At 48.9% G+C, this 12,341-nt stretch overlaps 1 protein-coding gene across 3 annotated transcripts in view; it reads right to left on the bottom strand.

The window, feature by feature from the left end:
- Window positions 1-12,341, bottom strand: part of LOC134538883 (rho guanine nucleotide exchange factor 15-like) — a 134,293-nt gene that overhangs the window by 80,473 nt on the left and 41,479 nt on the right. For all 3 annotated transcript variants that reach the window (XM_063380473.1, XM_063380474.1, XM_063380475.1), the window contains exons 2-3: window positions 10,395-11,393; window positions 131-254 (exon numbers count right to left, since the gene is read on the bottom strand). In XM_063380473.1, the coding sequence (XP_063236543.1) occupies window positions 131-254; window positions 10,395-11,349 (1,079 nt within the window). In that variant the 5' untranslated portion in view covers window positions 11,350-11,393. The remainder of the gene's footprint in view (window positions 1-130; window positions 255-10,394; window positions 11,394-12,341) is intronic.

Genomic DNA, 12,341 nt, shown 5'->3' with positions numbered 1-12,341 from the left:
CTATCTTCCTCATTGCAATAAACATTTGAAGAAACCTACGCCGGCTAGTAGTGCTTCAAACTTCCCTGCCACACACACCCTTCAAGCGACACATGCACACAACACAGAGGTGTTATACACAGTAACTCACCCCTTGACGGCCTCGGTGCCACCCTCCGAGTAGGAGCCGTCCATGTCCATCCACTCGTCACTGGCCTCGCTGCCTGGACCGGGCCGCTCCAGCGTCGAGGTGTGCGAGGCGTAGTCGGCCGACACTGCAGCAGGCAAGACCCAGCTGCCATCAGACACTGCCGTGTGACTCCCGATATACTCACTGATACACCCACCATCCACCCGTGTCTGGCCATCCACTAGTCGGCCAAAACAGCAGCAGGCAAGACCCAGCTGCCATCAGACACTGCTGTGTGACCCCCGATACACTCACTGATACTCCCACCATCCACCCGTGTCTGGCCATCCACTAGTCGGCCAAAACTGCAGCAGGCAAGACCCAGCTGCCATCAGACACTGCTGTGTGACTCCCGATACACTCACTGATACTCCCACCATCCACCCGTGTCTGGCCATCCACTAGTCGGCCAAAACTGCAGCAGGCAAGACCCAGCTGCCATCAGACACTGCTGTGTGACTCCCGATACACTCACTGATACTCCCACCATCCACCCGTGTCTGGCCATCCACTAGTCGGCCAAAACTGCAGCAGGCAAGACCCAGCTGCCATCAGACACTGCTGTGTGACTCCCGATACACTCACTGATACACCCACCATCCACTCATGTCTGGCCTTCCACTAGTCGGCCGACACTGCAGCAGGCAAGACCCAGCTGCCATCAGACACTGCTGTGTGACTCCCGATACACTCACTGATACACCCACCATCCACCCGTGTCTGGCCATCCACTAGTCGGCCGACACTGCAGCAGGCAAGACCCAGCTGCCATCAGACACTGCTGTGTGACTCCCGATACACTCACTGATACTCCCACCATCCACCCGTGTCTGGCCATCCACTAGTCAGCCAAAACTGCAGCAGGCAAGACCCAGCTGCCATCAGACATTGCTGTGTGACTCCCGATACACTCACTGATACACCCACCATCCACCCGTGTCTGGCCATCCACTAGTCGACCAAAACTGCAGGAGGCAAGACCCAGCTGCCATCAGACACTGCTGTGTGACTTCCGATACACTCACTGATACTCCCACCATCCACCCGTGTCTGGCCATCCACTAGTCGGCCAAAACTGCAGCAGGCAAGACCCAGCTGCCATCAGACACTGCTGTGTGACTCCCGATACACTCACTGATACACCCACCATCCACCCGTGTCTGGCCATCCACTAGTCGGCCAAAACTGCAGCAGGCAAGACCCAGCTGCCATCAGACACTGCTGTGTGACTCCCGATACACTCACTGATACTCCCACCATCCACCCGTGTCTGGGCATCCACTAGTCGGCCAAAACTGCAGCAGGCAAGACCCAGCTGCCATCAGACACTGCTGTGTGACTCCCGATACACTCACTGATACTCCCACCATCCACCCGTGTCTGGCCATCCACTAGTCGGCCAAAACTGCAGCAGGCAAGACCCAGCTGCCATCAGACACTGCTGTGTGACTCCCGATACACTCACTGATACACCCACCATCCACCCGTGTCTGGCCATCCACTAGTCGGCCGACACTGCAGCAGGCAAGACCCAGCTGCCATCAGACACTGCTGTGTGACTCCCGATATACTCACTGATACACCCACCATCCACTCATGTCTGGCCATCCACTAGTCGGCCGACACTGCAGCAGGCAAGACCCAGCTGCCATCAGACACTGCCGTGTGACTCCCGATATACTCACTGATACACCCACCATCCACTCATGTCTGGCCATCCACTAGTCGGCCGACACTGCAGCAGGCAAGACCCAGCTGCCATCAGACACTGCTGTGTGACTCCCGATATACTCACTGATACACCCACCATCCACTCATGTCTGGCCATCCACTAGTCGGCCGACACTGCAGCAGGCAAGACCCAGCTGCCATCAGACACTGCCGTGTGACTCCCGATATACTCACTGATACACCCACCATCCACTCATGTCTGGCCATCCACTAGTCGGCCGACACTGCAGCAGGCAAGACCCAGCTGCCATCAGACACTGCTGTGTGACTCCCGATATACTCACTGATACACCCACCATCCACTCATGTCTGGCCATCCACTAGTCGGCCGACACTGCAGCAGGCAAGACCCAGCTGCCATCAGACACTGCCGTGTGACTCCCGATATACTCACTGATACACCCACCATCCACTCATGTCTGGCCATCCACTAGTCGGCCGACACTGCAGCAGGCCTGACCCAGCTGCCATCAGACACTGCCGTGTGACTCCCGATACACTCACTGTCCACTACCCACCATACCTGTATATACTCCATGTCCATCCACTCGTGTCTGGCCATCCACTAGTCTTTCGTTACTGCAGCAAGCAAGACCCACCTTGCATAACTGCCCGCTACTCTTCCCAACATGCATTAATTCATGCCATATGTTTAACCCTGGAGGAGCTTAATATCACCAGCAAGGCTTCACAATTCTAAATTTATCAGTAACTTAAATGCTTTCAAAATAACGTACTAAAGACAAGTTTTTGAACGATTATAAAAGCTTTTAGCTTTATAACACTACTGTCTGTGGTTGTTGTATTCATCTCTATCAAATGTATTATTATTCATGGCATGCAGTAAATAATAAAAGTCAACTTTAACAGTAAACGCGTAACTAAGCCAATATATACTGCCCACAACTAAAGATATTACATATAAGACGAGGGTTCTTGCGAAGATAATGTATCCTAAAAATTAAGTATGTCAATAAAAGAATGTCCCATTTGTAAATTTCAATAGTACCAACTGTAAGTGTTCTAGAGTGTTTTTTTTTATTAATGTCACAATCAAAGAGTAACTCAAACAGATTTAGATAGCGCATGCACGAGTACTGCTGTGTTGTTTTCTCGCTTGCAACAGAAACAATGGCTCTTTCCCCAGTAAGTAGAGGGTGAACCTGTACCCTTTAATTGGCACCAGGATGGAAAGCACTCCCTAATTTGAATCTCTTTGTACGAGAGAGGTTGAACGTCGGGTTCCCGAGCGTTGGATTGGTCGTAATGGTAGCGATGACAGAGCTCTTTTTCGCTGGCCTCCACGTTCACCTGACATAACGCCATGCGATTTTTTTGACGTGACGTCTAATAAATCGATGAACGCCGGCTGCACGCACGAAAAAGTATCCCATTACGCACATTGTTCCGTTACGCTGTGTCCCTTTACGCTCATTGTACGCTTGCGCCGCATCTATCTCTCTTCCACTCGACTCTTTATAAAGTGAAGTGAAAAGTTAATGTGGTTTTCATTGCTTATTACAACCACAATTTCGGCAATAAAGGTTAATTATTCTTGCATTTTAAAAATCTGATTACTAGTATAATTTCAAGTATTTATTCTTTTATTATTAAAATAAAAGATTCAATTTTATTCATAAAGTATGCAATCATTTCATCAATGTTTTGTTATGACGTTGTCACGTTAAACTATCGTCCGTAAACCGACTTTACAGACAAACAATTTTTCCTTTGGGGCTTTATAAAATGTAGTGTCTACGTTTCGCCGCTACCTAATGATGTGCCAGAGTTGAGACACGGAATTGATGAGGCTATTGCTTCCATTACTACGGACATTTTAAACAAAGTGCGGGAGGAATTGGACTTTAGATTGGATGTATAATTAAAGATAAGAAAAACTAGGTTAGTATACCTACAATTTGATGTTTGATTTGTTGTAAATTGTTTAAATTAAACTGTTAGTGTGCCTTCGTCTGTTTATATAAATTGATATAATTGTGTTTATGTTCAATGTTATTATTGTACATTGGTCAATATTTAATTAATTTAAGAATGGACGAGTTCGGCGAAGAACTTCTCATTAATAAAGTTCAGGCTAATGCTAGTTTGTATGGCAATGGGTTGAAGAACTACAAAAATAAAAACTACAGAAGCAGAATTAATTTTCTATCCCTTATTAACGCATCTACAGTTTTCTTACTTGTATTTGTAAAAAACGTAATATCAGTTCGCACCACAGACAATTAAATTTTATGTTTTTTAAGCACTTCTACTGTCAATAAGAAATAAAAATGGCCTACACTGATTTTACCACAATCTATACTGCATTTCATAAAAGCGCCGAATTGTGATCACAAGTAAGGAAGGGACGTGTGCGGAGTTTTATTTGTAATGTTAGACCCAGAAACCACAGACGTAAACACCCGCACCTTTTTGCAAAAGAACCAAAGTTAAAGACAAATAACTTTATAATGGAATACACCTACGTTTATTACAAAATATTCATTGATAAACAAACAATTTATTGGAGTTGCACCCTTGTTAAATAAAATAAATATCTGGTTTTATTTCAGTTAGAATTGAAGTTTATGAAGGGCGATATTAGCTGCACTTTTAATTTAGTACATCGAAGGATCCTGGCCATAACAAAAAATTGTGATACAAAAATTGATTATGATCCTAAACTGTATATGAAAGAAAAAAATTCCCACAAGACCTGTGAAATAGTCGGTTTGTATTATGGTATTCAAGTTGTAACAACCCAAGCTACTGTCTTCACTTGTTAAACGTTTTAATTGAAGATTATGTTGTTTCATAATGTTCAGTACATTGGATAGGTTTTCTGACATAATTTAAATAACAACTTTTTATTATTTTACGAAGTGTTTACGTGTTTGCTCTACATTTTAGATCATAATTTACATTGTTTCATGCTGTTTCAGTTATTCTGACAATTTGTTCACATTATGGTGAATAAGCCCCTAGAGGTTATTTTTATCAGTTTGTTTGTGTCGTAACAATTTTGTGCGCTTCCACATATTTTTTTTAAGGGTTGCCTGTTTTTGTTTTGTTCGTAATTACGTGTTAGCGTAATTTTCTTTTACTTCTACATGCATTTTTTTTTCTCGTCATGGTTCTGTGTTTCCCCGTTGAGTAATAATTAGAAAGAGAGAGACAGATTTCGTCACGAGAAACGACCCTGGAGTCAGTCGAAGTGCTGCTGCCATGCGCCGTGATTGGCTAATTATTTTTTCAGGTATTTTTTTGTGATTTTTTAAAAATGATGTCACCAGATTTTGCGATATTTAAAATGAAAACTTCTATAGGAAGGTTTGGACAGGGAGTAAATTCATGGAAGTGTCGTCATCGACATGGTCACGTGACGTGAATGTGTATGTATATATGTATACACACACTCAGTGGTGCGCGTCTTCAGTCCCTGTACATCAGTGCTGTGCATATGTGAATCGAATGTGTGGTGTGTATACAGTGTTCAGATAGTGTTTTTGTTCAATTTTTATTTTAAATCTTAAGTATACGATTACTTTGCAGTAACAAGTGAGTATAAAATATATTAATATTCTCATATAGTTTGAATAACGAAGACGGCGGTGTCTTTGTAGTAATATAACCTAAAATGAAGATCATCAGTATTTATTTTTTTAATACCTACAATTACTATGCAATGCATATTTTATATTAAATTAGGAGTTATTTTACTAACGTGAATAAACAAATCTGTTGTGTGATAATATTTTTTCGTAAAAATTGCTTAAAAGTTTTCACTTCTGTCGGCAGTCCTCATGACTGCTTTGAATTTTTTTTCTTTTGTCGTTATTTTTGCCGGAACAGTTTCGCTGCGAGGGGCGGGACACCTGTGTAACGCGATGTTTCGCGAGGGCTGTGATTGGCTGGAGAGGTCTGCGCACCCCCCACTTCCCTCAGGGGCGGAGTCAGCATCTGTGGCGTGTGGGGCGGTGGCTACAGACAGTCTTCTAAACTCCACGGCTGTGGTCCCGGCGCTACCTTAAATAATCAACGTGTTTCATCTTTCCCAACTGTGCTTACACCTTTGGGACCACAGTCGCCTGTATTGGACCCACAGCAATGCTCGAGTGATCCAGCCATTGTTCCGAGGACTTTAGTCAGACTTGCACCGCGAGTTCGTGCGCGACCACGGGACATCACTGCGAACTAACGTTTAATATTCATCCTCCGGGACCTACAAACTGTCGACTTGTTCGTTCTGGGAGTCTGTGAAGAGGTTATGTGCGACTTGCTTGTAGATTCAACACCTATTTGTTCTCGTGGTCTCAAAATGGCAAGTACGACTTGTGAATGCTCGTGAAACGTTAACAAAAATAGAATCAGTTTGTGTCCGAGATACGTTATTCAAGCACCTATCCAAATTGTCGAAAGGGAACTAACGTGATTTTGCAGTGTCCGAGTGATTTATGCAAGTGTTTATGAATGTACACTCCAGGCCGAATATTTGAGCTAGCCAGGGAAGTCTGGGGTGTTTAATAAACAATCTTTAAACTTACTAAATTAAAACAGCAAGCATCATGTACCATACTGTATAATGCCACCAGGATCAAGGGATGAATTTGGATACGTGATATGGAATAATAACCTTACACGGCACACCTTAAAAATACATAATAAACCTGTTATTACTATAGTGGTTACACACAATCTCAATCACTATCATAGTTTTTTTTCTAGAGCAGTAACAAGATTTGCGTTTCCAAACAAAGTGGATTTGTTTATGATTTGGTTCGAATCCCATCAGTGGAAAAACATTTTTTTTTTTACAATTTTTACAACTGAATACTGCATTATGCAAATTGTACTATTGTGCCCTGAGTGCCTAAACCCGAGGGAGCTGTCTTGTCTACAGTTCCCTCAGCCTGTGGAGCCGGCAACCCGCGATACTCGCGTGTCCGCGAGGAAGCCTACACTCCAGGCGACCTGCGAGGCAGCACGCGAGGGGACGTATTGACGTCATACCGGAAGGCGGCCACTGCTGCCACCAGCAGATAGATACTCTGGGGTGGTCTGACTGGCCCCTGGGCTTTGAATATATATACTGTATAGAAGTCGCCAGCCCAGGTTAAAATTTCTAATACGGTTTTGAGGTAGTTGGTTAATTCACCGCCGCAATCGCCACCATCTCTAGGGCATCGACTTGTGGTGGTCCCTAGCGGACAAGTGTCGAACTCTTCAAACACCCCTTCCCCCTCCCGTTGAACGACCTTCTAGCTGCAGTGAATGATAGATGGGGGTGCGGGGGAATGACAGCGGGCGACAGTGCTGCGCTCTAACGTGTAAATAACAACTAAGACGATACAGGGCGTTACGGCAGCGCACTGCAGCTGTGAAGTTCCCAAGCTGCTCATCATACGCTTCTGAAAAACGTAGAATAAATCCTATCCACTCGCGACTTCTATACAGTATACATATTCAAAGCCCTGGGCAAGCAGGCACTCGCCAGACAGAGGCGCTGTCGCCGGGGGCAGACGCCACCAGAAGCTCCGACCTGTCTCCACGATGTCCCGCTGCCCGACCTCAGCCCCACGTCCAAGTGTGGCATGTCAACGAGAGTACAAGTCCAGCTGCTGCTGATAGATGTTCCAAGTCCGAACAGGACTTAGCCGTTGGCGGGACTGTTGGGGACACGACTGGACTTTTCGTTTAGCGGGCATGACGTTCGGACTTAACCTCCTAGAGGAGTGTTTATGGTGACTGTGTCGTTGAGCAGGCGGTCTCAGACCTGAGGACTTAAGTTACAGAGAGAGCTAGCATTGTAGCAGTGGCAGCATAATTGGGACTCCTCTGAAAAGGGGAAGTTAACTCACTCGGTATTTCCAAGAGTGTAAGATCGGCTTCAGTACAAGCACATTGAGTTGACGCACGCCACGGTTCAGCTACTCTCTAGTCATGGGAGTTTTTAGGCCAAACTCTACCAATTAGGTCTAGTAGAGAATCCGGACTGTGGGCACTGCCACATGCTGGACGATGTGAATCATGTACTGTACCATTTCAATAAGATTGAGGACCTTTGCGAACAGCTGAGATGGAAGATGTGTCTGATTGGGTGTGACTTTACCCTCGAGAGCATGGTGGCTCGGAGGAAAAGCTGGCTACTCTTCCGAGAGTTTGCAAGGGGGGTCATAGGTCGGCTGGAGACAGCAGACCAACTGCTTCCACCAGCTTGATCATGGACCTACTCCTGATTGACTTGGTGTTGTGCTCCGGTGATCCCAGGTGCTTGTGCTGGTGTTTGAGTTGTGTCCGGTGACGGGCCTAAACTTAAACTGATGTTGACTGGAACTTCAGTGTCAATCATCCTGGTTGAAAGATCTTCCTGGTCCTCTGCTTTAAATGGTGTACTAGGAAATGGTGTGTAGTGCCTGGGTCTTGGTAGCTGCGGCTCTGTCCAGTCATGCTCCATTTTGACTGTCATTGGAAATCATACCTGGCTTCTGTAGTGTCTGTACCGATCACCCTGGTTGAAGAACCATCCTTGTCCTCCACTTTAAATTGTCTACTTGGAGGGGGTGTGTAGTGCCATTAATCTCTGGGGCTTGGTTTTGGTTTCCTACACGGATTGGCTCAGTTCAGTGACAAGTTAGTTGGTTGAAGCCTGTCTGGTGGTAGACAGTGGTGGTCACCAGTTTCCGAATTCAGTACGTAATGGTTGAGTCTGTGCCTGCCGGGTGGTGGAAACCTGAGGCTAACTTCCTGTGAAACTCTGTCCATAGTCTTGCGTAGGCAGTTGGCGGTCTGCAAGTTGGACAGAGTGGAGGAGACATGTTTTCCAAGTCTAATTCAGATGTTGGTCTCTGGATTAAATAAGATCTGTAAGACGACTCCTATTCTACCCTAAAAGGGAGCAGACATAGGGGGGGGGAGGTGGCAGGTGAGCCGGTCTTCGGGCCAGAAAAGTGTGTGTCGTTGAGCTCGCCTCATGGAATCCTCAATTGCCTGGCTGGGACCAGAATTGGTGAATGCGCTGAATATGCGGACAACAGCAGATGCGTTTGAAACCTTACTGGGGGGTTCGACTGCCAAGCCCTGGTGTCTGGGTCCCTAAGGCCTCTCATAGTGAATGAGGAATGGCCCATGTAATGGTAAGGACTAAGAATGCCTTTGGCATTAATGGGAGTACCCGGGCCTAAAGGGCTGTAAACCGTCTGAGCTCTGCCCAGCGGTTGTTGGAAGTACAGACAACTCTAAAGCCTTCCTGATACTTTACATGGCTGGATGGTTAGTTCTAGCCACTGATTTTGTGGTCGCTGTCGAATGAGTCCGGGCACATCCGGGCCTTAACCGGCTGTAAGACCGCCGAGCAGTGGTAAGGCGGGTCGGCGGATCATCCGAGGAGATGAGGTAGACCCAGTGGAGTGACTCCGATACAGTGCAAGTCGGCTAGCTTTTGGCGAACAGTTTATGTCCAATAAAGACATTGAGGTTGGTAGTAGTACAGGAACGATCCGTTAAAGTGAAAGGATCCCCATTGAGGTTTCATCTAGACCCTGGATCTGATTGGGTAAGACTCACTATTTGGTGGTGGTACTCCGATCGCTTGGAGCAGACTCTTAGGGTTCCCTAACCCTTTGAAGAGTCGTGATGAGTGACGACACAGCTCCAGTACTAGCCTGGACAGCTAGGAGAGGTTGGATAGGCCTCCACCGAACTACGGGTTCACTGGGTATTTTGAGGGGTCCCAGTGTGATGTGGGAGATCGGGGTAGGTGCCAGCAGTGCTGTTAAGGTTAAAGGGCTAAGAACACAGCCAACTGTCTGGTTAGCTGAGTGAGGCAGGGGGTTGAGGTGGTGACTATGCTGGGATGGGTAGCCCTAGCCTCTGGTCATAGACGAAGCTGCCTGGAAGTTATTGTGGATCTGGAAGTTGACTCCCAAGCTACACTAAAATGACGCATATTTGGGAGGAGTGGTGAAGGATGAGCTGGCATTCGGGCCGAAAAAGTGTGTCGTTGAGCTAGTCGGAAGTTGGTCGTATTAGATGGTTTTCAACCCGATCTGGACTTTGTTTATTTTTCCCGATGTGATTAGAGATGTTAAGGGTGAATACGTAAGAATAAAAAATACTTAAGAATTCTCATGCTTACAAAATTGAAAAGGTCGCTTTGCAAATTTGGGCTCTATGAGATGAGGCATTCAATAAAATATGTAGCGAATTTCAAAAATGCACCCGCCGTGCTCACAATAGTTACATAAGGCTCATTGAATCAGAGAGAAGAGAGAGAACACGAGCCTTATAACTGCTGCTTATTGTGAACAGTAATACTGAAGAGAATTTATGCATGACCATAGAGTGAAGTGCACGAATAATCATTGTAGCTGCACCCCTGTTGAATGTAAAGGCTAGCTGGTGGTATTACTTCAGTAAGAATTGAAGTTAGTGATGGGCAAGATTAGCTATTACATTAAACTTGAGGAAGAGCAGTGTGACGGTAGGTTGAACTCACGCGTGGACGCCTGCGACACGGAGGCACTGTCGAAGCGGGGCTCCGCCACGCCGTACAGGCTGTTGCTCTTGTCGCAGAAGCTGCCCGCCAGGCTGGCCGGCGGAGTGGCCGTCAGCGCGTACACGGACTCGTAGCAGTCGGACGCGCACCTGACGTCGTCGTAGATGTTGGCCTCGGCGGCCGGCGCCTGCGCCTCGCCCACGAACTCGTAGCCCTCGCCCTCGCAGTCGTCGTAGCTGGGCGCCGACTCGCAGTACTCGTAGCTGTGCCCGTCCTGCGCGCCCGCGTCGTCGTAGTCCGCGTAGTCGATCAACACACGCACCGCCTGGTGGGTCTGGTCGGGGCCCGGGTCCGCCGCGCTCGGGCGGCCCCACAGGAAGGAGTGGTTGGGCCGCACGGCGCACGAGGCCGTGTCCTCGTCCTGCCTCTGATCAGGGGGTGCTGGAGGCGGGACAGGATCAGTGTCCTCGTCCTGCCTCTGAGCAGGGGGTTCTGGCGGGGGTACAGGGTCGCTGTCCTCGGGCGCCTCATGGCCGCCCTCAAGTACATGGTGCCCATCGAGCCGTGCGCGCTTGGCCTGGCCCTCGCAGCTGGAAGGGCCACTGTCGGTGCCGCGCTCCACCGGGGGCGCAGACAGCCCGCCCTCGAAGATCCTGATGGCGGCCCTCACGCTGCCCACGTGCTGTATCTTGAGCAGGCTGGAGTGCCGGGCCACGGGGCGCCTCTGGGGCGGCTCCCCCGCCGAGTCCTGGGGCTCGTACTCCGTGAACCGGGAGGCGAGCCTGGCCACGTTGGAGGTCCTGGCGCGGCCCTTGGTCTTAAAGCTGGGCTTCCTGGGCGGCCTGGCGGCCTCAGGGGCGCACTTGCCCAGGCGCGACACCTCGCCCAGGCGCAGCTCCAGCAGGCGGTCCAGCAGGTCTCCGCGCACGTCCTCCGCCAGATGCTTGGCCTTCATGGCCACGGCGCCCCGTGCTCATGGCCTCACGCGGCGCAGGGCCCCTGCAACACCACCACACCACGCTGCTACACCACCACACCTTGCTACAACACCGCTACACCACGCTGCCATACTGTCACACCTCATTGGCACACCACCACACCTCAATACCACACCTCGCTGCCAAACCACCACACATCCCTGCTACAACAACTCACAACCCTGCTACACCACCACACCACGCTGCTACACTCATGTCATCATGCGACACAGGGCCCCTGCAACACCACCACACCTCACTGCTACACCACCACACCACCACACCTCACTGCTACACCACCACACCACACTGCCACACCGCCACACCTCGCTGGTACACTGCCACACCGCCACACCTCGCTGGTACACTGCCACACCTCACTGCTACACTGCCACACCTTGCTCCCACACCACCACGCATCCCTGCTACACCACCACACATCACTACAACACCACCACACCTCACTGCAACACCGCTACACCATGCTGCCACACTGCCACACCTCACTGCCACACCAAACTTCCACACCACCACACCACGCTGCTACACCACCACACCACGCTGCTACACCACCACACCTCACTGCTACACCACCACACCAAGCTGCCACACCACCACACCACACTTATACACTACCACACTACATTGCCACACCGCCACACCTCACTGCCACACCACCACACCTCGCTGCTACACTGCCACACCTTGCTGCTACACAACCACACCTCACTGCTACACAACCACACCTCACTGCTACACCACCACACCAAGCTGCCACACCACACCACCACACCACACTGATACACAGCCAGGCGCGTAGGAACCGGGGGGGGGGGGCGACCCAGGCGACTGCCCGGCCATAACATTTCATGGCCGGGCAAAGTAATGGTTTTGCCCGGCCATTGCATCAGATGAACAAGAGGCATTGTCTTCATTGCAATGCTAAATGGTTTTGTGGGATTTTCTTGTC

Source organism: Bacillus rossius, chromosome 14 (genome assembly GCF_032445375.1).
Source record: "Bacillus rossius redtenbacheri isolate Brsri chromosome 14, Brsri_v3, whole genome shotgun sequence".
Taxonomy (NCBI): domain Eukaryota; kingdom Metazoa; phylum Arthropoda; class Insecta; order Phasmatodea; family Bacillidae; genus Bacillus; species Bacillus rossius.
Note: the sequence above shows the minus strand (reverse complement) of the source record. Positions and strands in the feature narration are given on the sequence as shown.